Source organism: Seriola aureovittata, chromosome 21, assembly GCF_021018895.1.
Source record: "Seriola aureovittata isolate HTS-2021-v1 ecotype China chromosome 21, ASM2101889v1, whole genome shotgun sequence".
Lineage (NCBI taxonomy): Eukaryota > Metazoa > Chordata > Actinopteri > Carangiformes > Carangidae > Seriola > Seriola aureovittata.
In genome coordinates this window covers 8545524-8573491 of record NC_079384.1, presented here as the reverse complement: position 1 = coordinate 8573491, position 27968 = coordinate 8545524, and the positions used below count along the sequence as shown (strand labels likewise).

At 40.5% G+C, this 27968-nt stretch overlaps 3 protein-coding genes across 5 annotated transcripts; all 3 read right to left on the bottom strand.

The window, feature by feature from the left end:
* Positions 1-22: 22 nt before the first annotated feature.
* On the bottom strand, positions 23-6663 carry LOC130162028 (mucin-5AC-like). 2 transcript variants are annotated; one of them, XM_056365460.1, is made up of 9 exons: positions 6519-6663; positions 3231-5956; positions 2981-3026; positions 2557-2706; positions 2033-2122; positions 1770-1895; positions 1507-1629; positions 972-1043; positions 23-678 (listed from the first exon to the last, which is right to left on the bottom strand). In XM_056365460.1, the coding sequence occupies exons 2-9, from the start codon at positions 5820-5822 to the stop codon at positions 641-643; spliced, it is 3237 nt and encodes a 1078-aa protein (XP_056221435.1). In that variant the 5' UTR covers positions 5823-5956; positions 6519-6663; the 3' UTR covers positions 23-640. The 2 variants fall into 2 exon arrangements, with proteins under 2 accessions (XP_056221435.1, XP_056221436.1); XM_056365461.1 differs by having other exon boundaries at positions 1806-1895.
* A 935-nt stretch (positions 6664-7598) lies between these two features.
* si:ch211-136m16.8 (claspin) lies at positions 7599-14138 on the bottom strand. The gene is made up of 6 exons (XM_056366392.1): positions 13810-14138; positions 8560-12324; positions 8263-8458; positions 8099-8172; positions 7928-8019; positions 7599-7804 (listed from the first exon to the last, which is right to left on the bottom strand). Exons 1-6 carry the CDS (start codon positions 13861-13863, stop codon positions 7744-7746), a joined length of 4242 nt encoding a protein of 1413 aa, XP_056222367.1. The 5' UTR covers positions 13864-14138; the 3' UTR covers positions 7599-7743.
* A 1274-nt stretch (positions 14139-15412) lies between these two features.
* Positions 15413-23911, bottom strand: si:ch211-180a12.2 (uncharacterized). Of its 2 annotated transcripts, none has more exons than XM_056366394.1 (13): positions 23669-23911; positions 21465-21791; positions 21080-21373; positions 20675-20980; positions 20252-20362; positions 19551-19712; positions 18181-18411; positions 18033-18083; positions 17685-17939; positions 17254-17598; positions 16831-17103; positions 15954-16229; positions 15413-15753 (listed from the first exon to the last, which is right to left on the bottom strand). In XM_056366394.1, the coding sequence occupies exons 1-13, from the start codon at positions 23718-23720 to the stop codon at positions 15722-15724; spliced, it is 2715 nt and encodes a 904-aa protein (XP_056222369.1). In that variant the 5' UTR covers positions 23721-23911; the 3' UTR covers positions 15413-15721. The 2 variants fall into 2 exon arrangements, with proteins under 2 accessions (XP_056222369.1, XP_056222368.1); XM_056366393.1 differs by having other exon boundaries at positions 18181-18495; positions 23669-23910.
* Positions 23912-27968: the final 4057 nt, after the last annotated feature.

The window sequence follows — 27968 nt, the reverse complement described above, 5'->3', positions numbered from 1 at the left end:
AATTATGAAATGCAAAACACAATTAGCCCTTCAGCATATTTATTTCAAAGATCTCACAAACATACAAACTCTAAAGACCACGTTAGGCGTCCAAGAGTAAGTTGATCCAAATGTCTTCAGTATTTGTTTTTCACTCCATATTAGTAGATATAAACACAAACAGTGCAACATTTACATGCACATATACAGTATATACTCATTTTAGCATTGTTCGTCAGTATATTTTAATATTTATTCTGGCAGTGTAAAAAGTAGTTACAGCCTCATAACAAGCAAATATTCATCAAAACCTTTTAGTATTTGTAAAGATATGTATGGTTGAATTTATAATTGGTGTCCATTTCAGCGGGTTGAAAAAACAATGTTTTATTACACCGTCTTGTGGACTCTTATATATCTCATATCAGACCAGATTTCAGTAAAGTTATGCCCGGTCAAACAAAGCCACTATTCTACACTGAAGAGCTTCATAGCATTCATTAAATCATGTCAACAAATTGACCTTACTGAGCTAAGCAGTGTAACAAATTAGTATTTTAGAATATTTAAAATCCATTTATTGACAAAAAAAAAAAAAATTATTGACAAAAAAACTATAGATATATTATTAAATAGTCACATTGGGATTTAATTGGAGCATTCAGCATTGTTCTCCATGTTTACTGTACTTCAGCAGCTCTGGAAAAGAGGGAAATCAAAAACATGAACAATTCAAAATTCAAAACCTAGCACAAAATAAATTAAAATTTGGGTACTGACACAATTATGAGACTGGACAAAAGAGACTTCAAAACTAAAAGAGGGGAATCATTTTTTAAATATTAAACATTAAAAGTCATGACTGAGGTAATGTTCAATGAGTGGTACAAATGATGAAAACTCACAGGGTTTTTATTACACAATGTAACAGCATGTTGTCCAAATCATTTTAATACATTCATTAGGATATAAAACACAGTAGCAATTCATACCTGCTTTCAGTCTCCTTATTTCTTCTGATTTTATTTTGAGTTGCTCTTCAAGCACCACACATTTGGCACATCCTGCAATACAATTTGAATCATTACATTACTGTGAACAAAGTCTCTGTGAAATATCTTGCACTTTTTGTTTAGTTTTCAGTTTTGGAGTAGTATAGCGACTACCTCATTTCATTTATACCTTTGTCTATGTTATTCCTCCAGCCAACACTATGTCGTAATGATAGTGCTAGTGCAGTAGTTGCTATCCAGAGACACCAGTTTGTGCTTTAGAACTAGAAATCAAAATCTATAAAGAAATGATGAATGACCACTTTTGCTTATAGCTGGATCAAAGATTGTACATCATGACCATTATGATCGCTAGCAGCCTTCAGACAATCTAAAGACAATACACCCAACAACAGATCTTACTATGCAGATGTTCACCCTATGCATGGAGCATCCTACGCCAGAGGTTTGATTGAATTAGTCCTGTAAGACTTCCGGGGGCCTTAGCTGTCCCATATCAGCAATCCCAACTTACCATGGCCTTGGGGTTTAGCTCCAAGACCTCTATGGCTGTTTGCAGGTTGTTTCAGGGTTCTGGCTCTGCTCGCAGCATCACAAGTTATTATGGTTTCAGCAGTACTGGCTGGCACTGCAGTATCTGAAAGCATGTACCAGAGCAGGTTAGTAACTAACAAGAGTCAAGAAGTCCAAGTTGCTGAGCTCACTAGTACATAAATCCCAGCTGAAACAGCTTAATTTTTCTACATAACAGAACAGTACGATACAATCCCAACCAACCATCTCTTTGGGTTTTAGCTGGCACAGGTCTCTTACTGGTTGTGGGCTGTTTCAGGTTTTTGGCTCTGTTCACAGGATCACAGGAAGATGCTGGAGCTTCGGTACTACTGGATGGTAAGGGAGCATCTGAAAGGAGGAGAAAAAAAAAGTTTTAGTCTTAGGTGATGCTAGCTAGCTTTTGTGCAAATACTAACAATGCAAGTCTTAAAAAATTAAGAACAGCTATGATCACAGTATTTCCTTTGCAGCTGCTCAACATTTACCCATTTTCTTCTTCTTCGCTGTTGGCAAAGCTTCACCCCTGGTTAAGGGATGCTTCTTTGGTTGTGAAGCCCTTGTCACTGGGTTAGCAACTATTGGTGCATAAAGAGTGAGAAAAAAAACAAATGAGCATTAAAACATGTTAAAAACATTAATGTAAATGAGATGTAATAATAAAATAAAGATAACATAAAAATAAAGCAAGTCAACAGGCTATGTAGCAATAGCAAAACTTACAAATAGCTTTAAATGGCAAATGTGCATTTTTCCCCCTTTTTCTTGTCACATTTAACAAAAATCAAAAAGTACTCATGGCTTGTCTTGCGAGCTCTTCCATCCTTGATTATTTGTTTACTTGTTTATTACTGGGGCTCAGAAAAACAACTGTATGGAAATAGTGTACATATGTACAGCAAGACTATCTAATTTAAAGTGTCACATTTATGCACATATCGATTTCCTATTTGTGACTGGCTATCAGAATCAACAGTCAAAACATAGAGTCTGTGAACCACTGAGTGAGTACCTGTAGGCCCATGGAGTTTGTCGGTACTTGAAGCAGTTAGTGCGTTGCTTCTTGCTGATGGCGGCCTGAGACCCGCTGTAGCTCTCTGGATGCCTGATGGTATGCCCATCAACGGTGGTCTCAGCAAGCCAGAATTCGGCTTATTGGATCCTAACGTCAGCAGAGGGAAGATGGTGTGAATTGTGGATATTGTGTGCACAAGCATCTTCCATTTGCAGTGTACATAGCTAAAAAGTCAGACTGAAATTAAGTAAAAAGACACTAAAAACTTTGTCTAAAAATATTACATAAAAGAAATTTTAACTTTAAGTTCATAGAGTGCACTAATGCTTACAGTTCTCATCCCATATTTTTAACAATTAACCCTAAACATTTATCTAGAATACCAAGCTCATTCTAAAAATCATTAATATATACTGCCTACCTGTTGTTGTAGCACGCAGGTTGTAGGAGCTTGATATTCCTGTGGTCTTAAAAACAAGAACAGGGGAGAACTGTCATCAGTACATACAGGCAAAGCTCGCTTTCAGTTGTCTCAATCATAAAAAAGGGGATTTAGCAGATGAAACTGACAGGAGCAACAGAGTTAATTTGATCTGTGTCTTTAAAAAGAAGGTGCTGTCAACATTTTTTAGACTTAGATTACCAAAATACATTCAATATGCAAAGCCTACCCCTTGGGCTGCATCGGAAGCTGCAGTGTTTTTCAAAACCTCAGCTTGAGCTCTCTGTCTTGTCATCGGCAGGCCTGATGTCGACGACTCACATCTTCTCAGAGGCATGATGGCTGGCTTGTACTTCAACAGCTGGGATGCAGCTTTCGCAGGAGGCAAAAGGGACCTAGCAGTGGGTTGCGTCAAGAACGTTTTTCGGTCAGAGACAATGTTAGATGGAACGTCTGATGGCACCTGACCAACTGGATTACTGGGTCCATACCCGTACAGTTTTTTCTGTGCAGCTATGGTTTTACCATCCTCGCGTTCGGTGCTGAAGTGGAACACTTTAGAGTTAGTCATTGGTGTGGAAGTAACCAAAGAGTCTACTTTTAAATCTAAGGTGTCATCCAAATTGAATGCGTTTGCTTTGTTGCTCTCCACAGCCATGCTCTGATGGCCCAAAGCGTCGGAAAGACTGTCCGTCGCAGGCAGGTTTGGGTGTGAATGATCTTTAGCCTCATGTCCACTAGCTCCAGAAGCTACCTCTACGGCTGAATTAGCTTCAAACGTGCTCTCAGGGGTGATAGTTGTTGTTACATTTTGTTTTGGCAGTTCAGGAGGATGACCTTCAGAAGTGTCATCGTTTGGGCTAGTGGTTGGATTACAGACTTTAGGAGGAGAGGGCTTGTCCAAAGTATTCTGGTGACTGTCACTGGAGCTGGTTTCTGACAAAGTTATGGTGCCATTCTGTTTAGAGGTCGGTTTACTGTCGAAAGTGTTCTGGAGGCAAACACTTGTAGCACTGGCTTCCCCTAAATATGTATTTCCACTTGATTTTTGAAGAGAATGCCTATCAAAAGTGGCATTGTTCACTTCACATGAACCACTTGCGTTACCAGCGGAACTACTCTGATTCATAATAAGTGAAGTTTCAGTAGTGTTCTTAAAGTCTGCACTAACCTGCTCTGTAGCCTCACTCTGTGCTTTGGGTCTGTTTCCATTAGATGGTGGAAGATCCAGAGTCTTATTGTGAGGGCAGGATATTTGAGCAGTAGTATTTAAATCGGTGGAGGGCTGTCCAATGGTAAATGTGCCGTTCGAAGACTTGGCTGTTTCTGGGCTTGGTTGTGGCACTATACCTGTCAACTCAGCATCATGGGTAGTAATTAACTCTTCGTTGTTAGCTTCCACAGTATTAGAGGTCTCCATAGTTTTAACATGAAGCTCAGAGGTGACATTTTTTAAACTGGTGTTACACTGCACATCAGAGGTCTCAGCAGACTGGACAGACATGTCGCTAGAGGAGCTTATGTCACGAGTAACATTAGCAGGATGGGTACCAAGTGTGTCCTCATCTGAAGTTTGGCTCTTCGCCATGTTTTGTCCACAGGGTTCCGATGAAGACCTACTGCTTTCCAAAACACTACCCATAGAAATATCCCTAGTTACGTCCGAGGAAGCTTTCATGACGTTTTCCTCCACACACTTATCAGATTGCTCACTAAAAGAGCTTAAGGTCTGGGTGACATTGCCAGTAAGAGTACTTGACGATTCTTCACTTTGAATCATGTCCAGTCTGCCAGGCTCTGCCACAATTTGTCCACTCATCTCTGATGAAGGCCTCCTGTTTTTCACACTATCCACTGGGGGATTATCCTGTGTGGCCTCCATAGGGGATGTTTCTGCTCCTGGTGATGGTTCTGAATCACGTGTAACATCCAGGAGAGTAATTTCCGGGAAATATCTGTCATCCAGCCAGCGCTCAGGAGCATACATGCTCTCAGGGATGTTTACCATCTTGTCATTAAGGTCTGTACTAGTTGTTGTCCCATTGTGTTTCGGCAGCTCAGGAGGGTAGAGTTCAGAATTTTTGTCTTTGACACTAGATTGAAGAGGATTGACTGTCTCATTCTGAGGGCAGGGTTTGTGAGCGGTAGTGTTTATATTGGTGGAAGAACTCAGCTGGGAGGGCTGGAGAGTGGGAAATGTGCTGTTCACAGTCCAAGTTTTTACAGGTGTTGCAGGCATGCTGTCAGGAAGAGCAGAATCATTTCTAGTCATTTGCATTGTGGAATCACATGTATCATTAAGGAGAGTAATTTCTGGCAACTGTTCATCATACAGCCAGCACATAGGAGCAACCTCATCATTTAGTGATCGCCCAGAATGGCTACTGGATAAATCAGAGTTGGGATTTTGACGAGAGCCTCCAGTTGAATTTTGACAATCTGCTGTGGTAACACAAAAGGGAACACTGAGACGAGGATTGTTTCCACGTTTTAAAGGCTCTGGTGATGAACCTTTATTGCCAATGTTTAAGTATTTTAAAATGGGTGTTAGAGCAGACTGGAGACCAGAGATCCGTGATTTTGCCTTGACTCCACCATTGCTGCTTGCAGGAGCTGGGGTTGAAGAGAAGCAAGTGTCAGAGAGAGGCTTGTTTTCTCCACTTGGCTGTGCAGAGGAATATTCAATCACATCTCCTACTTGGACCTTGAGCTTTGAAGTCCCAACGGCAGCGGTGCCTCCTGGTGGAATATTTTCACGACATTCATCAACTTCTGGATTTTTTTGAACACATGAGGGTTGCACTGTTGTCTTACTTGCCATACTAATCAATTTCTCCTTTTCTTTTATATTCGGAAAAAAAGGATTTGTTTGTTCTTTTGGAGACAGGACGCAATACTCAGACTTCCTGACACATGTTTTTCCAGGTGTCCCCTCAGACTCTCCCTGCCTGCGACCTGTGGATTAAAAGTCATACAAAACATCTTTACTTTGACATAAGATCATGTACACCTACACTGTGACAATATGCCACAATTATTGACAGCTCTGAGATTATATTAAATAGCTTCATCACAGGATTATGTTAGTGACAGTTGAAGTAAAAACATAACATTTTAAACAACAGACAGACTTGTTAGTAAAAACAGCAAGCAGTTTAACACTTGTGTCATCCACTTCTACGAAGTTATTCATCTAGATGACAATACATGATGATCAACCGTTAGTAGTACGTTGTGTACCACTGGAGCTGCTGGTCTAATGTTAGTTATGAATTTACAATATAACGCTAGCTTGATATAATAACTGCAGCCAGCAGAGAGGGGTCACAGACGGTGCACATAACATACACATGTCAGTCTCAGGAAAGTCTTAAAAAAAAAACATTAACGGATGTTGTTTTGTCAAGTTTCATGTTGAGAGGTGACAGTAACGATGTCAAGTAGGTCCCGAACGACGCTAAGCTAATGTTAACTTGGTAACGTTAACGTCAGTAGATTGGAGACAGCTTTGACTTACCTATTTCAGCTGGCACTTCTTGGTGGATGTTATGTCTGTGAAAGTATCTGAAATAGTTTACTGGAGACTCGAGCCTGTTAAATGACACACTAATATCAACGGCATGTCAAAATAGCAGCGAAAAGTTCAAGAAAACCGAGGTCCGCCACTCTAGTTCAAATAGCATTTTCTTCTCGCTCATTGGATGATTCCAGCCAATCACAGCTGAAGATTCTTCTTCTTCTTCGCGTATTTAAGAGTGAGTGATATCCATACGGTGGGACAACACTGACACCTATTGTCAGTGAAACTATGTTTTAAATATTTAATGCTTTCTTGTAATAGAGCAACAAAGTAGATCTAGTTTGTTTTTCTCATCTGCACTCAGTCGTGAACACAGCCAGGGTCTTCACTGTGACACTTCAATAATTTATTATATCCTTTTGCACCTCATAGGCCTTATTTGGGAACCGAGGGATCAAAACAGAACAATGACATACTCACTGAGTCTCTCTGCATAATAATACTATTAATACTAATACGAAAAAGTGAAAAAAAAAGTTGTTCCCAAATACAACACAGTGCTTTGATGAAAATTTTGTTAGTTATTTACCGTAGCTGTCACAATCACTAGGTCTCAACTTGATGGTAGACTTTGGACTAACATGTTAGATAGTGCTCTCAACCACCACCACTGAAACACAAAATAGAGGATATCTAGTTGATTTCATCACTGTAGTCAGGTTTCACAGCTATATGTCAAGGAGTAATGAAGCTTTTGATCTGGAGGCTCAGTGTGACCCAATAGGTTATGAAGACACTTTATGTCTGTGTTTCCTTTAATCGGTCGTTCATCTGTAGGATAAATGTTAAACTGAGATTTTTCATTCAATCATACATCATACTATCAGATGTCTCAGTATCTTGCTTTTTGTGTTTGGTGCTCCCTGAACTGATTAAACTTCAAAAGTGTGTTGTTTGTCTTTTGTTCTTGTGTAATGTTTGACTGATTGACATTTTGAGGCTAGAGTGACGTGTGTGTTAACAACCCAGCAAAGCCGAGTATTACCACTTTTTGACTGTATAAGAAAAAAAAACATGTTTTTCAGCTCAAATTTATTACAGAACTTTAACATAGAATATGAACATCTCATCACTGTATTCAGTTTGATAAATACATCAAAAATAAAGCCATTTGTATCATATAATCAAATATTCACACAATGCATTACAATTCATATTTTTTTCACTCTTTTGTGGTTTTCTTCAGTTTGGACTTCAGTTCAGACATGAGTGGATTTCCAAATCTGGGGTAACATTTATAAAAGTAAGAATTAGAAAATATCTGAACACAAAAGAGAAAAAGAGAATATATATATATACAGAGAATATATATATATACAGTAATAATGTCAATACTCTTTTTTTACCCTGGTTGTCTTGGTGGCATCCATTTAGGTCTGTGTTGTGCCTCATCTTGTTTGGGAGTGTCACTCTTCTCCTCTGACTTTGACTCAGGTTCCTGTTGATGTAGTGACATTTCAATGATATATCCCCCTCAACATGAGAGGCAAGTGATTTTAAAAGACTAGTAATAGTACCTGTGAGCTTTCTGAGCTTTTGTCTTCTCTCACCACACGTGTCTTTTTTAAAACAGGAAAACCTGCACCAAGCCCTAAAAAACAAAAATGTGTGACATTAATTACAGATTATGGAAAATAACCAGACATGAAAAACTCAGGATAAATAACAGTAAGTGACCTACCAGGCAGTTTTATTCCAATGCCCATGCCTCCCAAAGGCACACCTATAGGTGCTCTGACTGGCAGATGTGAGGAGGGTGTGGGATCCAGCGAGGGCATATTTAGCAGGGAACGGGGATCTTTGGGTGGCCTTACATGAGGGTTTTTAACAGCAATTCTTGATCTTTGCGCAGAGAAGTCCAGTGAAGATACATCCACCTGCAATGACAAATACATCTGAATTCACACCATCTCTGTATGGTTTCGAATACTGATTTACTAAGACATTTTATGATTAAATGTGAATTTGGAAACAATACCTCAGTCTGATCCTCAGGTTTAGTTGTCGTCTGTTCTGTATCCTCAGCCCGGTTTAGCTCGAGCAGTGATTCAGCAATATCTTCTGACCATCCGGGCTGTGGTTTGTCCAGTGAGGGCAACTTCAACAGCTTCTTGGATTCAGTACAGGCGTCGTCTTGTGATTCTGTCAGCATGATTTCATCCTGCGATGAAGCATCTGAGCCACTTCTAGATCGTCCTGATTCAGCATGTTTGATTTCATCTGGAGAGTCTGACTCAGTCACCTCAAGAGGCGCATCTTCAACTTTAGTTTTCTCGTCTTTGAAGAGTGAGCCCATTTTGGCCTCAACGTCTGCTTCTTCAGTGTCTTTCCAGTCAGTTCTCCATGATCGGTCCACTACCTCAGCATCAGTTTCTTCCTGTGATCCTGTTTCAGTCATCGCCGATTCAACTTGTTCTTCATCCGTTTTTTCTTGCGATTCGTCCGATTCCTGATTTAGATGTCCAGCTTCTGATGATATTACTCCTGAATCAGAGGGAAATCCAGTCTCAGCACTTGATTCCTTCTCTGTCAGATCAGATTGTCCTGCCTCCACTGCTTCCTCCATCAATATATGCTGAGATTCAGAGTTGGGTTGTTGTGTAGACAATTCAGAGATGTCTGCTGATTCTGACATACTAGCCAACTTGTCATAGATGCCTTGAAATGAGCCAGTGCTGGTCGATTTCAGCAGATGGGTGTCACTTTGGTTTGTGTCCCATTCACTGACAGACTGGTCCGAAAATCCTGACTCTGCTGTTGATGAAGACATTTCAGCATCACTCAATAATCCAGATTCCCCTGAATTTGACTCCACAAGCTTCTCTTTCTCCTTCTCTGCCTGCACCGACGGCATTTCATCTTGTTCCTCATTTGATGGCTCTATTTTCGTGTCCATTTGTTGTCCAGGTTCAGGCCCCTCTTGTTGTTCCATGTCATTCGTGTCTTTTAATGATGCCGTCTGTATCCACAAGTCGAGGATTTCTTGATCAATCACATCTTGACTGACTGAGCTACTTGTTTCTTCAGGATAACTCCCCTCTGATTCTGTCACATGCTTTGCCATTTCTGTTATTGCTATCAAAGTCAAATCTTTTGGCCTGGACTCGATTGTCATTAATTCACCCACTGCTTCAGTATCTGTTAACATCTCCCTCTTGCTCATCCCAAATGCTTCGTCTGATAGTTGATCTTTTGTCTCCAGCGACTCATCCGTTCTAGATATTTCAGATTCTCCAAACAAATTATCTGTGTTTTTTTCTGTGGCTGGACCAGCTGCCATTCCCACAACCTCTGGACTGAAAAACTCCATCTCATTGTTGCTCTGAATTTCATCTTCTACTTCTTCCTCCTCAACTCCATAACCTGGTTCTTCCGTATCTATCCCTGCATCTTGCATTTCCACAGTTCTATCTTCAAGTAATTTAGGCTCAGTCTCAACTGGCTCTTTCATGAATCCACATTCAACAATGTCTTCTAGTAAACTAGGAGTCATGTTGCTGTTTTGTTCAAAGTTTATGGTATCTTCTTCTTCTTGAAAGAACGCTGTCCTGGTCATATTCTGTACTTCAGCCTCAAGCATTTTTAATGTTTCATCTGCAAATCCGACCACCGAATCCTCTGCTGCTATGGCTCCTGTTGTCTCACAGCCATCTTCAGCACTTAACCCTTCATCTTTTTCAAATTCAACCAACAGCTCTTCAGTCACATCTTGCAGCTCTTTTGTTGTCTCACCTGTTACACCCACATGCGTCTCAAAGTGCTTTTCTGAGTGTTCCATTCCCATCTTCGAACTGTCCAATAATTTTCCTTCCTCTTCCTCAAATAAGTGTCCCGATTCTTCAGTTGCTGGTTCAACAAGCAGCTCCTCTGTTTCTTGTGGTAATCCAGTATCTGTGAGGTGCAGTATTCCAGTGTGCTCCTTCTCAATATCTTCTGTGTTTTCTCGTTCCTCTTTCATTTGCTCCCTCAGCATTAAATAGTCACCTCCAGCACCACTGTTTTTAAGGCTCTCCAACTCTTTGCTCTCCACCTCTTCTGGTAATTCAGCAGCGTGGATTTCCTTGGAATCTCCTACATCCAGGAAGCTTTGTGTTGTATTTTCATCTGGCCCAGGGTCATTGTTGTATTCAGGAACTCCCTCTTGTGTTTCCTCAGATGTCGGAGAATTTAGCCCCTGCGACACAACAAACGAGCCTTCGCATATTCCTGGAGGTATATTCTTAGACTCTCCACTTTTTTCCTTTCCGGTCTCGCCTTCAGGTTTTACTGTAAATGAGGTGGACGTACATGCTATTTCCATGCAACTTTCTGTGTCGTCTTCTGTCTCGCTGGAAAGCCTCTCCTCTTCATCACAAACTCTCTCGTCTGCCGAAATGTCTGTTGCTGTCACATGAGATTTTTCATCAGTTACTGCACCATCGACATCATCCATCTCTCTTGTTTTGGTTTGCACTTCGGTGTCCTTAGCCACATCCTCCTTTTCTTCATCTGTGAATTCAGCTGTGTCTAGCTCTGCCTCAGCGTTTTGCACGGCTTCTTCATTGTATGTAACATGTTCAATAAAAATGCCTTGAATGTCTTCTGAACCCGTTTTGACGTCTTCTTCCTGCTCTGGCTCTTCATCTATTGCCTGATTGTCTGCAGCATCATTGACAGTTTCTTCCTCACTCTGCTCCCTCTCGTCCACTGTGCTCTCATCCTCCTTTTCTCTTTCATCCTCAACTTCATCACTTTCACTTCTATGAGCCATCGCATGCTCTTGTCCAACATCCTCTGACACACTGCCACTTTTTTTGAGGGTAGTTTGTAATTCATCTTCCAGTGAAGTAATGCCTTTGTCTCCCTCAACATCACTTTCTGACAGCTCTTCAGCTACTGAAAATTGATTCTCAACTGGTTTTGCCTCCTCATCATACTTGTTTTGATTTTCCGAGGCCAGCTGCAACACACCCAAACTGTTTTCTACTTCTTCATACATCAATGCCGTAACCACCTCATCCCTCTCTACCCTTGCCTCTTCTATGGGCATGCTAAGCTCCTCTTCTAAACTAAAATCAGTGTCTTCTGCCTCCAAATCTTTCTCATCTGCATGGTGGATTTTATCATCTTCCTCCTTTACTTGGATCTCTGTCATGGTTTCATCCATTTTTTGATGATCATCCAGTGCCCCCTGAGTCTCATCCTCAGCATCCTTTCTTCCATTTCCCTCTGTGTCTTCACTCATCGCATCTTCTGTAAGATTTCGTGACTCCATCTTTGCCTGTTCTTCATACTCATCATTCTCTGGCATCTCACCTTGTCCATGAGTGTACAATTTCCAATCTCGGTTTTCTTCTTCTTCGTCTTCTTTTGCTCTTGCATCTTTAGTGACAGGCAGTCCTGCATCATCATTTCTTGTTTGGCCTAACTGTTCCTCTCTCGTCCCCTCACCTTCCTCAGATGCTGTGCTTTCATTACCTCCACTCAGCTGGCTTTTGTACTGCATGCTTTCTTCCACAGGCCCCAAGTCGATGTCTGTGGTGCAAAGATCCCAGGCAACAACTGGCCGTGATAAACTAAGCAGAGAAGCTTTCTCAAGAAGCTGTTCCTCATCGTCACCCCTTCCACTAGTGTCACCCTCTGGGTGATCACTGTCAGCAGGCTCACTGTCAACTGCAGATTGCTGGGAGGCATTCGGGTCATTGCTGTCGGTGTTAGTGGGCTCTGGCCTGAGGAATCTGTTCACAGCTTCGGTTATATAGGACTATGAAAGATACAGAGAGAAAGAGTTGACTTTTGGTTAGTTAATAAATCAACATTTGATCTATTCATGTTCTCATTTCTCTTTTTTTAATATAATTTGTCTTGTTCAATTGCTTCAAGCGATTCAAATAAAACATACTTTTTCCTTATAATGGATGCCATGTGTGCTTGATGTCTTTGTTCTAAATAGATTCTAAATCATTTACTTAAAACTATGTGTTTGTACGTATATGGATATACTTGCTACTTGGGACAGGCCCCTTAGTGCCAATTAAGGAAAATACAGGCTACAGCATTACTGTACCGTAGATGGCTACTTACACAATAGCCTCATACCTTCCGGCTTTGCAGCAACAGTTTGTGGAAGGCCCCTTCCTGTTGCAGGATGACGGTGCCCTCATACATAGAGTGAGGTCCATAAATAGTTTCCTGAGCTTGGTTTGTTCTTTCCCCCCTCAGAGGGCTGACCTCAACCTATTCTAACACATCCTGGGTGAACAGACCTCTTTCACAGCAGGGCGGGCATAACTAATAACATTAATTATGGTTCCATTTAAAACTGCAATAATTCTATTATTCAGTTTTTGTTGCAGTGCAATGAGCTTCAAACACAACACTGACACCTTAGAAGGTTGGTATGGAAGACGTGTTACCCATAATTTTTTTTTTAATTTTTACATTCACTATTTACACATTCTGTAGACATGGAGCAACATTAGCATTTATCTGAAGTAATGTATCAGGTGACCAGATGAATGTAAGCTCAATATTTACTTTCCTTTTTGTTCAGCTGCAGGTCTGCTCCACTGCTCCTCTATACCTGGCTCTTTATCTACCAAATGCTGCACAGTAATTACTTTGTGCTGGGCAGGTAGTGTCCATAAATTCCTGATAATTTCCTATAGATTCGTATAAAAACGGTGTAATCTCACACTATTTCAAAGCAAAATACAGACGGTATTCAATTGGTAAACCACCAAATAATGTATTACAAATATTAAATACTTTAAGTGAAGCCTTTAGACCTTTTAGTCAGTGTACAGCCGGTCAGCTGTGCAATATGTCTGCAGGCATATGCCAATAATCAATCAAACTTTATTGGTATAGCACTTTTCACACAGGTTAGTGCAGCTCAAAGAGCTTCACAAAGTTCTTCATATAGCAAATGTGATTTCGAATTTAGGAGACAAACAAACGTGTGTGTGTGTGTGTGTGTGTGTAAGGTAGACAAACACACAGAAAAAGAGAGACGGGAGGGAGAGAGAGGGTGTGTGTGTGTGTGCATTTGAGAGAGAGAGAGAGAGAGAGAGAGAGAGAGAGAGAGAGAGAGAGAGAGAGAGACATCCATACATCCAATCTATGTAAGAGAGAGGTAGACAGACACACAGGAAGCGAGGGGTGACTTTGCATCCACATTTTACTGTTTTCAAATATGAAAATTACAGCAGCCCCCGTTAGAAACTTAGTTTCAAATGCAGCAACTCACCCAAACTGTCCAAAAAGTCCTCCCCACCCTGGAAACGGGACTGTCAGGGTCCATCGTCAAACTTCGTCCTCGTTGACTCTCTGACCATCTGACTTAGGCAATTTTCCTTTGGGAGTAACCGTGATGGGGAGGGGGGGGGGGAATCTAAATCGCCTGTCAGTTTTAAATTTTCCTACACATGTAACTTAACATCAAGCTGCATCCTAACGTGACCAGGTTGAAACACTAGTCACGGTTCAGTTCCTCATACTGACATATGTCCGGTGTATCATTATGAGGAAGAGGGTGATTAACGCAGCTGAGTCGCCAGTGCATCAAGTCTACGTGTTGCGGATGTGAAAAGAGCTTGTGAGAAACCAGGCCACAGAGAAACGTGGTGGTTTCTGTGTTTTGCTCGGTGAGTCACTCTTTTGACAGAGGTCTGCTTACACAGCAGGGCGCTATGACGATCCTCCACATTATAAACAATTATGACGGAAAAACAAAAGGAGCCCCTGTCTGAAGACATTTCTTCATGGCTGATTATGTGTGACTGTCATTAGGACACATCTTCCCTAAAAAGACAAAGATCTTAGTCCTTGTTGACATATTTAGGGCTTGGTTAACTTAATATCAAATCCCAGCCAGACAGGACTTAAGGATGAGCTTAGAGCCACACTATACACTTTTAGTGAAGTAAGTAAAAATAATATATTCTTCATCTGACATATAAAGAGTTAGATGCATGAGCAATAAAACACGCCAGTTCACAATGCAATACACTCAATGCACTCAGTGGTTTTGCTGCTACAGCCTTACTTGTTCTGGTATGACCAGTAGCTTCTGCTAACAAGTAGCTAATTTTAGCAAGCTAGATATTGTTGTGTATCTGACACTACTGAGTCAGTTGGTTAACTTTAAAACTCATCCAACACACCAGGAATTGAGTCGAGTTGCATTGTGGGTAACGTAGGCACCGGGGTTTGACAAGCAGGAAGACTGCTTGGATTAAACATGACATCTCTGGTTCTGCTACATTGATTTTGATACTACCATTATTGTACACCACAACTGAACTTGTTGCCACTCGTCAGCAAAATGTTCGTCACTAAAGGGTCTATAATTAAAGATATGTGTCTATAAACCAAAGAATCTTAGTTTTGATTTAGCTCATAATTTTGTTTAAAATGTTACAGGTTGCTGATCTTGTATAATATTATACAATACATACAAACTGTATGCACTGTTAATTGAATAAACGTATATTGTTTTATTGGTCATGTACCCTACAATATGATATTTGTGAAATGTATAGCATTGTGTGACACTAGAATCTACTGTTCTAGTACATCTGTTTTTTCTGAGGAGGAAGTTCCAAACTAAACATCTCAATTATTCAGTTCAACCACACAGTACCTCCTCCGTGCAGCAGCACAGTGAAGTGACGCTCCTGTGGTCAGAGTGTAGAAAAAAACCACAAAAAACCAGAAGTGGCCTCTATTTTGAAATGACACCTTATTTTAGGAGCAGTGGTAAGCAACAGATATCTGTTTTGCACAGAACAATGAACGGAAGAGAAGCACAGTAAACATTGCCTGTTGACTCAAAACGACATCTCTCCAAAAAATTTGATTTAGATTTTATTTTCCAATGGAGATTTAGAAAGAAAAAAAAATCCACAGAGATCGATTATTATTGTAAAATGTTTGGTACAAAAATATGAGCATTTGTAAAAATCATGAGGTTGGAAGAAAAAAGTAATAGATGACAGTTCATAATAAATAAAGACCAAAAATGAAGCAAAACCACATGAAAGATAGTTGGACATTCTAACATGACTAATACATTATATCTACTATAGAGACATACAGTATATTAGATATATTATATGGGATATATGAAATAGAGAGGCACTCTTCAGACATCAGGTCTTTCACGCAGAAGATGAAATTTCCTCATTGGGCTCTGAAAAAGACGGCACAAGATCAAGAACTAAACATGAACAAATTTCCTGTTGGTAGAGATTTACCTTTTTCTTGTGCAACAAAATGACAGTTGCTTGCAGTTCCTTTCGTAATCTGTCACTAACTCCCTTGCTGTATTTCCTCACCGTTATGCTTCTTAATCTCTGTGACTGCATGAGTAAATTGTTTGCACCGTCTTACCTGTCCAGGTTCGATAAACAGGAAGCTTGAGTGCAGGGTGTGTGACCTCCACACAGACTCTCAAACGTGCCGCCTCATTTTCTCTGGGACCTTTACTCAGGTTGACTCTGTTAATGTGCAATGCGCCTGGCTCTTCCTCTCTCTCTTTGTCACTGTCCTCGTCCACTTCCGACATTGTCTCCTCATCCCTGTCAATGTTGTTATTCTCTCCATCCACTTTTTCATCGATGTATTCTATTCCTTCAGTGTCGGGGTCTGTAACAGCAGCTTTTGTTTCTGTAAAGTAACACCAGCGGGGAGTTAAGGCTGCACATTTCTGTATACAGACACAAAGACTGCAAACCATACTCCTCTTCCAAGACACATCAGAAAGGTCATGGTGTGGCCTGAGCAGGAGTGCAACACCAACTAATTGGCAAAAAGGTGCTTCAGCAGAAAGGGCATACTCTGCAGAGGTAGTGAGCTGAAAGGGTATTTTAGATCGAATACAACTGTAAATAAAGTTCTGAATGAAATAATTCCTCCACCTTCTCCATGTTTTATAGCAGCATTACATCAATTGAAAATAGCACTTCAATAAAATAGGGAGTCTTACAAGAGATACAACAACAAAAATCACTGCACCAGAGGTTAGGATACTCTGACTCTCAGTAATCATTTTTAAGCTCCAACATAGTGTATATGCTGGCTCCCACACTTCCCATGATGCAACAGGTACTGTGTGTTTTATTTAACGCTGATCATTTTGCAAAGAAGCAGGAAAAGTTTTCTCACATTTTAACGGCAATTCTTCACCATCAGCAAATCATTTTTATCTTAAAAAAAAAGATGCACGTATAAAAGAAAACTTATATATATATATATGAATGACAAATACTTATTGCATGTCCGTTCTTCTGTCTCTCCGGCTGTTTGTTTGTGTGACTTGGCAGGCTTGTAGACCTCTCCAGGGCGCACACGCTTTTCAGCTCCCTCTGCCCGTCATCTCCTATCTCCTCTGTTTCACTGGACACCAGCGGTGAGAGAGTGGGTCCTCCTGCTGCCCAGAGTAATTTGACCTTCGGGTGACCTCCCTTCAACAGGAGAGAGAACACACCAACCCCTTCACTGCTCCAACAGACTGAGATCGATGAAGGAATGGAGGGAGCAACTGAGGGGAGTAAAAACAGAAAGTGTTAGTTAATGAAGAGACAGAAGCAGGTCAATATGTTTTTTTTTTTTCTTTAGGTTCCTCCTCATTGTAAGGATAACAGCAAAAGAAAAAGTTGCTGAGAGTAAAACTACCTATAATGATTCATACCAATGTCAACATTTCTCCAGTGTCTCTCAATAGGCTCGTGTAGGGAACAGTGCTCCACTCTACAAATAATCCCTCCTCTTCTCTCCTTCTCCTGAATCGTTATCCTTCTCTTCAGAGTGGCTGTGGCCCTGTAGATTCTGGGATGAGTCTGTACGGGGCCCCACATCTCTCCTCCCTCGAACACCTCCTCCTCTCTGTCGTCTTGCTCTCCCTCTCTGAGCTTCAGCCAAGTGACTGATATGTTCGGAGGGTAGAAATCTGTGATTTCACATCCCAAGGTCAAAGTCTGATCAGGGGAAGAAGTGGAGCCGACGATTTCGGACACACATGGACTCTTCATGAAGCCTATTTGGGATCAAGCGGAAAATTAAGCTTTAATCTTTTAAAATGTGACATTAAAGGTGATGCCTATTTTTTCCTCTCTTTCTTACCTTTGGTTTCACGGGTGACCGGCTGTTTCAGGGCGATGTGGTGGACACTGACCCACACTTTTGTGCCTCCCTTTTCCAGTTCACTCCGTGGCAATTTACACTGGCTGTAGGCTGAAAAGAAGCCCTCTGAATTGGGACGAGGGGAGGATGAGGCCTGGGAGGCCACAGGGCTCAACTCACCCCCCTGACAGAACCAGCGGAAGGTAATGACATCTGGATGGAAATGTGTTGCCCATACTGTCAGGCTGATGACATCTGGGAGACAGAAAGTTCAGCGATGTAGCCCCTTACAACCAGGGATTTTTAACATATAATGAACTTCAACAAGAGGATAAACTATTGCCTTACCCGAGTCATTTGGTGTCTCTGCCAGCTGGATCTCTGATACTTCAGGAGCAGCTGAGAGAGAAAATATTCAAAAAATTCTATTGCGGAAATTGTGAAAATCATAGAGAAGTAGCGGAAAAATGAATGAGAGAAAAAAATCCTTTCTTACACAGAATAGTAAACTTCTCTGACACCCTCTCCACCACGATCTTGTCCTTGCCTATGTAGGACACCTGACACTTAAACACTGCCGCCTTGTGGATTGAAATCTGAGGGATAAAGGTGAGCGCGGAGATCAGCTGTTGAGTGCCACTTCCAGATGAGTGCAGTGGCCCTTGAGTGTGCAGCCTGTAGTAACCCATCTCGCCTCTGGATCGCAGCAGAGGACCCTTCTCTGATACTGGGGAAGTGAGAGTTAGACCGTAGGGCAAATGGATGGTGGTTAGAGGGTTATAGAGGCAGTTAAAGTTAGCTTTGGAGGTCCCTATGTGTGTAAGGTTGTAAAGTGTTAGAGGAATTAAAGTGTAAAAGAGAAAACATGGTATGTTTTAGGAGTAGTGTAAAAGATATTTCATGTGCCATCATACACTTCAATGTATCATTATTTATCACATCATTCCAAACACATTTTATTTCCCATTTCTTTAATATATTGACTATTTAACCAACCCACCTTTGTTTTTCCTTGTGTAGCTTTAAAGGAAGAGGTTAACATTTTGGGAAACATCGTCATTTGCTTTCTTACTGAGGGTTACATGAGAAGATTGATACCACTCCCATGGCTGCATGGTAAATAATGAAGTTACATCAGCAGCTGGTTATCTTAGCTTACCACAAAGACTGGATATAGGTGGAAACAACTGGCCAGGTTCTGTCCAACTCTGCTAACACATTATATCTTGCTTCTTTAATTTGTATAAAAAATGTGTAAAATCCATCTTTCTACCTACTTTGCAACCTCACCATGACAACAAATCACTGTTCCCGGCCAAGAGGTTATCTGGCACATTACAACTGAAATGTGTTGTTTTAATATTTTGGCTTTTGTAACATTTACATATAATGTAACATTTAAATATAATATAATAATAACAATAATAACAAGACATATAATCTGTTATTCGGTGAACTTTCAATTAACTGCAATTCAGCTTACAGATGTGAGTTATAAGTGCATTTCCCAAAATAATGAACTATTCTTAAAGGTTGGAAAAATAGTCTTTCCGCTCTGCCTAACAGTCATCATATACTTTGTATCAGCTTGCTCCAACTTTTCACTGAAAACACAATTAAAGTGTTTACAGTCAAATATTCAAAAGCAAGACATGTTTTATAAGACTACACCACTCCACGTAATGAGAATATTCTAGGTGATCTGTGCACAGGTTTCCCCAAAATTGAGCCAGAATTTCAGATCAATGTCTGTGAGTTTGAAGAATGTGCACGGCATGAGTTTGTGATTGCTGATCCGGGTTTAAGAGGTAAAAGAAGCATTCACCAGTAGCCGCTGGTTATCTGGATGTGTGTAAGGTCTCCTACCTGTGAATGAGGTGTCAGAGATAGGCCTGTCATTGAGGAACCATGCAGTCTGGACTCGGTCCACCCTCCTGCCTTCAATGCTCACTGTCACCCTGCCCTTTTGACCTACAATCACGCGTGGAGGGAGGATGATCCCCGACACACTGAGAGACTTCTGCTTCTCTGAGTGGGGGGGGGGGAGTGGGGGGGGGGTTGAAGGGAACAAAAAAGGATAGTGAGAGAAAGAGGTGCTGAGTTGGCAGCTATTGCGCAATAAGTCCTGATTAAGTCTTCCTGAAACCCACTGTATATATCGTAATGTGTGCTCACAGTTTAGTTAATTCAACATGGTAGTTGTGGAAATGTGGTACAGCATATGCCAGTTAAGAGTTTTGATGATAATTGTTTTAAAGTAAAACTGGAAGCTTGAAAATGGCAACAATAGATCTTTATTTGTCTGCTTGTATATTCCTAACATAGGGGTCACATCACCCATATGGGGTCCAAAAGTAAATCTGAGGGGTCAAAAGATGGTTCTGTCTCACAAAGTCATGTCTTTTTTTGTTGAAATTAAGGCCCCCCCCCCCCCCCCCCCAGAAGGCCTCCAAAAAGCCTTCTCAAAAAAGAAGAAGAATAACCCATGATAAGGGTTGGCTTCATTTTAAAGGGGCACAAGCTAAGTATATACCATTCCCTCAACTGCATGACTGGTTCTGACTCACCATCCCTTCTCCTCCACGAAAAGCCGAAGCATAGCAGGAAGACCAGCACTATAGAAATACACATCATAGCCACAGATGCTTTGGCTGATTTAGTCAACACTGGATCCTCATCTGAAAGGAAACATGTGAGAGAAGACACATGAGGAGGAATCCTGAATAGTGAATCACTAAACTATGCATTGTGTTTCCTGTAAGTATCAGGAACAAAGTATCAAGAACCATCAAGAACCAAACGAGCAAGTTACAAGCAATTGTGCAACTGCCTCTAAAAGCAGCACAGCAGTATAGTTAATAGGCAGCCAGTTTTGTTCTGTTGTTCTCAGACATGCATTACTTCTCGTAAGTCACTGCATGCATGTTATCTTGTCAAATGTACCGTGAAAAATAGGTCTGTACTCTACTGAATTTAGTGGTATGTTTCACCTTGAGGATCCAGCGTCTCCAGGAAGGCTGAGCCGCTGACTGGGTGCACTACCCCAGGTTGGCTTACTGCACACTCCACTTTCCCACCTTGCTCCCTCTGCTCGGGGCTTAAAGTATAATAGCGTCTGGTTCTGTAGGTCCCGTCTGGGTTTTGGTCAGTGGCGGGGGGCTCAGGGAGGGTTGTGCCATTTTGAACCCAGGACACAGACACGTCCTCTGGGTAGAAACTCTCCAGGTCACAGTAAAGCGTGAGAGGAATGTTGCCTGAGTGTGATGGCACGGCAGAAAGTCTAACAGAGGGGAGATCTGACAAAGACAGTATTAAAAGCGTTTGGCTTCATCAGATTAACAGTTTTTATCACAGTTTGTGCTGTACTGACTGATTAACATCTTTGCGTCACTCACAGGTGATGTTGAGTTGGAAATCCAGCTCTTGATAGCTGCCATTGTGTGACACTTTACAGCCAAAGGTCACATTCTGGTCCTCACGAGAAGGGTAGAAGGTGAGGTTGCCCACAGCCATGTAGTAACCATCTGGAGTCTGTTCACCTTCAATCTGGTAGAGAGACTGAATCACTCGCCCATCTCTGGTCCAGGAGAAAGAGACAGAAGGAGGGTAGAAACCATCTGCACGGCAATTAAGCTGGCTCTCTGTCTCCAACACCACCCACTGCTCGGGGATTGAGAGAGTAGGGGAAGCTAAAGAGGGGAGAAGTAGAAGAAATTTGTATTTGAAATATTTGAATTGAGCACCTAAAGCCCAAATCTCAACAACTGAACACAGACATACCAAGGATACCAAATGTAACGCTACTGGAGTGCACCATTGTGGAGTTGTAGCTGACTGTGCACTCGTACAACCCCTGCAGGTCGAGACTAGCGCTGAGGATGGTCAGTGAAAAGTCCCCACTGACAAATTGACTGGTGTCCCAGCTGAAGCCTTCCTTTATTTGTGTTGCTGCTTTCCCGAATAAGGCGATGTCAGAGCCGTGACTTATCCAGTTGACGTTGAGGAGAGACTGATCCATTTTGTCCCCTTTTACAGAATCGGGAAGCGTCACATTGCAGGGGAGGGTTGCATTTGTGTTTGGGCTGGCCTGAATTTCACTTGGAGACACTGTAAGCAGAGAAAGAGCATTTAGATGGAGAGAAAATAAAGAGCTTTTACTGAAGAGCGCTCATGGATACTCTTTCAGGGCGGGCAAGAAAGATGTGATTGTTTGAAAATATTTGGTTAATGATTGAGTTTGATCTTCAACAGTAGTTTTAAGTGAAAATACAGTCGGGTCAGAACACAGGATGGCTAAATGTCTGTAAAGTTTGATAGAAAGTTTTTTTTCATAACAAGCCAACAGTCACTATAGCTTACACTGTGAAATAACAGTTTTAACTTTCTTAAAATTAAAATTTGAACCCATTAACAATAAAACCCACCTTTGTTCAGTTAAATACACTCATGAGTAATTAAGCAAAGACATAAACACACAGCGCCGATCTGTAAATGTCACTTGTAGCCATGGGGGCTGCCCAGCAAAAGTTACAAAATCTCCCTTTTATATCTTTTCTTTTCATAGATCTTACAATAACTGCCATTAGAATACTATACAAACAAAACACAAATAGCATTTGTCCAGTTTGTTTATTTGAATTGAAAAATGTCATAAGTTTAAATCAACAGTGACAAGGAATTGTAAGTCAAGAGTTTGAGTTTCATGAAATTTTCCATTTCACATTCTTTCTTTTTATCCTTCATGCAAATCAGTAACCTCAGTATAGCTCATTGAATCAGTGTAATACCACACCAGTGTAAACATAAAGCCTGTCAGTCAGGTCTGACAACCCAATCAGCTTAATTAGTAACTAGTACAATAAATACTTGTTGGCAGGTATCGAGCCAAGCAATAGTAAACTTGTGTTTATGTTGCAACTCTTGTCAAGTGTTATAGATGGGCTGATCATAGCAGGGTGACAAGGAAAAGAATCAGTTTAAAAAGACATGATTAACACTTTTCTTTAGTACCATTTTTACCTACAAAAGAACATTACAGACACTTATTTGCATGAGGTCCAAATAGATTGAGATGAATGTATTCATTTAAAACATACAGGCCAGTTCAGAGCATTAATTATTTAAATGTGGAAGAAAATATGAGTGTCTGATTGTTAGAATATACTTTTCATTGCTTGCAAATGTAATTATCATCATCTAATCATATTAGACAATATTATATTATTGGACAATGGATGGATGGATAATATGAAATTTACATTGCAAAATCATGTGTCATATGTCATAATAAAGGAATATGGAAATATAGAAATTCAATCGAGAGACATTTTGTACCATAGCCAGACTGGAATGTATGGTTTTAGCCAATTTGATTGAATTAGAATTCCTGAAAAATCACATTATTTCATTACACTGATCTTATGATCCTGATCCAAAAATCCTATGAACCCAGTGTTGCCTTAAAGCAGTCTTATTCGCTGATTTCCAACATCACTCACATTGGCATAATACAACAAGAGATCATATCAATATAACAATATATAGAAAAATAGCAAATCTCTCACTTTATGTATTGACATATTGCCCAAACCTGAAACACTTTATCTGTAATACTCCAATAGTTTTAGTGGTCCTGGCATGCACTCCTGACAAGTTTACCATGAATCGACACAAAATAAAGGTCAGGTGCATGTTGACATTAACATCTCTGAATATCATCAACATGCACCATCTAGACTTTTACATTATTTACATTACTTTAACTCCCACCTCATAAACCACCAAAAGATCCTCACAAACTAATAATTTAAATTCAGATTTAATACTGTAAAACATGCCCGTTCTAAGACTCAGAGTAAATCCAAAACAGCTCAGCATCAATATTTCGAATTGCACCTGGTCAGCTCAAAGTTGTGGTCGTTAGGTGAAGAAACAACAATGTAGCCTTTGTAACAGGCTTGTGAGTGCAATGATACAATACTCACCATGCTTTATGAGAGTCAGGAGGACAACATAGACGAGGACTTTACACTGCATGGCCGGGCTTGTCTTGAGACCAACGTCTTATCATCAGGCCCTTTCGCTGGCTTATATAGAGCTATGTGATGACAGTGGGCAGGATTGTCCTGACAGATGGATAATAAGAAATATTGTCCCTGGGCCTCACAGGAGTGAAAGGAGGCCCTTGATATGTGTGTCGAAATAAGCAAACCTTAGAGGATTGATAGAGCGAGAGGGAGAGGAGGGGAAAAGGAGTTTGATGTGCAGGGACACACAAGTGAGGAAACTGGTCACTTAAAATTCAGACGGGCCTCTAGCCAAGGTTTTGGGGCTACTTTACATTGGTGCAGTGTTGCCATGAATAAACAGAGAGGGTAATCCCACTGAGTTTATGTGGGCAAACACTCAGGCGAGACTACAAGTCCTTTCTCTCTGGGGAAAAGTTAGTGTGGTGTTGCATTTAGGAGAAAAAAGGATAGGAAAGGAAAGGATTTTTTTCTCTCTGTACAGGCCCTCTATCTTTTCAGTCAGCTCCTGCTATGATCCATTCCTCTGGTTCAAGTTAATTTTTAACCAGATCAAGTGCTTGATGTTTGAACGAAAAGGTGTTGTCCGTTTCATCCCCCTCTGAATATTCATTAACTTGATTAGCTGTTTAAATTGTTTGACTTTGCACTTTAATTGATCGTAACACACATCAGTCAGTGGACATGGGTTAATGTCTTATTTGGAGATCACACAGGATCACTGCGTCAGTTGAAATGTTTTCTCTGACAGTTCTCCTTTATGTTCCTTCTCGTTTTGACTTTGCTTTAGCTGACAACAAAAGTGAAACTTGAAAGTGCTAAAAAAAAAAAAAGAGGTGATTAATGTGTCTCATTTCCTTGTTTGTGTTTGGTTCTCTATAGTCAGATGTGACTGAACATCTTGTTCTCTCACCTTTCTTTTTCTGACACTCCTTTCATCGGCTCGAAAGATTGAGTGCACTTCAGGTGGGTTGGAGAAAAGGAGGGAAATTAGGGTTTGATGGAGGGAACAAGCGTTAATGGAAAGATTGACATAACTTAACAAGTGTGAAGAAGTTTTCATTATCTTGTTGGGACATCATCCATGACATCAGTGTCAAAATGCAATCCCTGATAATTGGAAATATGAGGAAAAATGTTTATGATTTGAATACTATGAAATTAGAGTATATAAGGTGCAATAGGCTGCAGTGTTACACACAGTAACAGAAATGAGAGTTTTGTCCTAGCGTTGTATTTTATTTTGTTAGGGGCTTTTATGGATATGCACTGGCTCCTGTTATTGTCTTATTTCTTAATTGTTTTTATTTATTATTTGGTCATTTATTGTTCTGTGTGTAAGTGTGTGTAAGTGAGGGTTGTTTTTTTATTGCTTTTATTCTGTAAAGCACCTTGTGTTACATTGTTTGTATGAAAAGTGCTATATAAATAAAGTCTGATTGATTGATTGACAAAATAAATATATTCATTTATTTATTTATTGCTGCATTGGTGTTGCAAAATAAGTATGATAATATACCACCTTCAACCTGCATCTGTCTGTCACGCTTCAGGGCAGAGAAGCAAGGAGAGCAATTATCTTGATTTGAATGTACCGAAAAACAATTTGACCTCAATTCCGGGATTCCATTGCTGTTACCTCTGCTAAGCACAGACGTGACATTTTAATTATACATCTGTTGGGCTTTGTTTGAAAACAGCCAGAGCGGAATAGTTGTTTTAAAAGGCTACTTTTATCAGTCTCTCAAAAAGAAATTTCAGAAACATTGCATTTCAAGACTACAGTGATTCTTTATTATGCTTCCTGAGCTTTCACTATAGATATGGATGAACTTCTGATAGAAATGTGAAGATTTTGAGGACCACTACTAAAAAGCGGATATGTATTCAGTGTTGGGGAGTAGTGAACTACATCTAACTGTGGCAATTTTACAGTCCAATCAGCCCTCATCACAAATGAAAAATGTACAAAATCTTTTTTTTTTTATTCCAAATGTTCACATTTGAACACACAGAACAATAAAAACCTAAATAAATAACAAAATTAACTACATGTTGGCGCATTGTAAAAGGCCAGTGCTCCTTAACACATAAAGCCCCTTTAAATGCACAGTATGTAACTTCTACTGCTAGAGGTCTCTCATTCAAAACAATAAGAAAAGACAGCGTTGGGTGATGTTGTGACAGAGTTGCCACACTGCTGTAAGCTTCACTCGGTTTCGATTCCTTCAGAGTCAGTTGTTCAGCAGGTTTTTACCAGGAGCCGAATTATCCACGGAGGTCTTCTCCTCTCCAGAACAGCCCCGGGGATTATAACCAGTAAAAACGCTGAATAAAACAGCTTCTCATTTAAAATCAGAGTTTCACTGGCGCTATACAGTGGACACGAGACGTCAGGGAAAGGTTGCGAGCTGAGATTGCTGCTAACCTTTGTTTTGATCGTTCCTCTGATAACTTATGAACCAAACGTTCAGGAGGTTTTTAACAGCAGCCAAATTATCCACGGAGTTGTCTTCCTCTCCTAAATAAACAGACCAGGGGATTTAAACTGGTAGAAACCAAATAAAGCAGTTTCACGTTACAAATCAGACATCCGATGACTAAAATTCTTCCTCTGGTTAATATACTTAGTTGAAAACTCTTAACTTCTCTTTGGCTGGGAACCACAATGCTAACGCACGCGCATAGGGGATATGATGTGAATGACAGGCGACGAAATGAAATGGCACGTTACCATGATTAAAATCATGTATTTCTCTATGTTTGAGAATTGCTAGAAACATTTTGGATAATGTAAATACACAGCTCAAAAGTATATGACATAGGTTTAGTTGTTTTAGACATTGGAATGTGGAAATGTTACATATCATAACTTTAAGGGAGGTTACCTATCCCAGTGCTCTATTCGTGATACTACTGTTACAGTCTATGCAACAGCCTGCAGTTTTTTTTAATATTAGAGTGTTTGATTTAGATGCACATTGAGGAGCTGCTTGAATACTTGAACTTGAATTGCATAGTTGCAGTCTAGTTTAATGCAAGTTTAGTTTAATTATCATGAGAATGCATCAGGGAAGAAAGAGATGTGTTGCAAAGGAAAGGCAGTGTGGCTTCATCGATCAATACTTTTTAAGAAGTCAATCGAATAAGTCGGATGAAGTCCAGCGACAGGTAGAAAACCAAAGTTCGAAGGATATCAATAACACAGCTACAGAGGAGGAAGAGGAGAGTACAAGAGGGGATGCAGCTGATATTGAGGTGAACAGGCCAGTCAGAGAGAGAAATATGGAGCAGAAAACTAGAGTTAAATGGCCGAGGGCAAATAGAATAGTTATCATAGGACTTAGGATGTTAAGCTTAGGGAGCTATTCACTGAGTCTGGTCCATTTTCTGTATCACAAGCTCCTTGTGTTTACCTTAAATTAGATATTTTTTAAAATCTCATATGTACGCCATGTGCAGGCTTTACTGAAAGTGGTTGGCAACGCTGCTTCTGAGATGTCATTGCAAATCATCCAGGGAATGACATGGCCCCTTCAGAGAGATTTCCTACTGAGATGTAAGTTCCTTGAGGGGAGGGAGCTGCAGTTTGTCAGCCCTCTGTGGCCTCATAATAGTTTGGGACCCCAAGCAGTTTCCTGCCTTGCCTGTTCACAAGCTGTGCATCTGATAATTAACTAGTAGTTTAACAACATTTTGCAGTAGACTGCTGGAAGTTCAGATACATTCATATGTGCATAGTGATTCAATTAGTTTAATTCCTTTTTTTTGTTGCCATTTTTGTGTGTTAAACAACTGACACTACAAACAATTCAGGGCCATAAAAGGAAATTAATTAACATTATTTCTCTACTGTAACTGAACAGCCTTTAACTGTCCCAGACCACTGTGAAGACTTAGCCAGGCAATGCATTTGTCATGCAGTCACCACCACACACTTGGCCTTTGAGTAGTGCATGTGCAAAAGCCAAGGGTGGGAGTTGCTCAACACTCACACAGAAACAACATCATGGTGGATAAGTCTCCCTAATCTCAGCATGAAGACCATCACCATGGCAAAACTTAAACATTTATTGTATACAAAACCAAAACTTGACATTCATTGCACTTTCCTATGAATAGTGAGATATTTTAGTTTTTGTGTTTCTGCATGACTTGTGAACAATAAGGCACTTGCAATGAAGGTGGAAACAGCTAGCCTGGCTCTGTCCAAAATTAAGTCAAATCCTGCCTGAAGTCTGTAAAAGAAACCAAAACC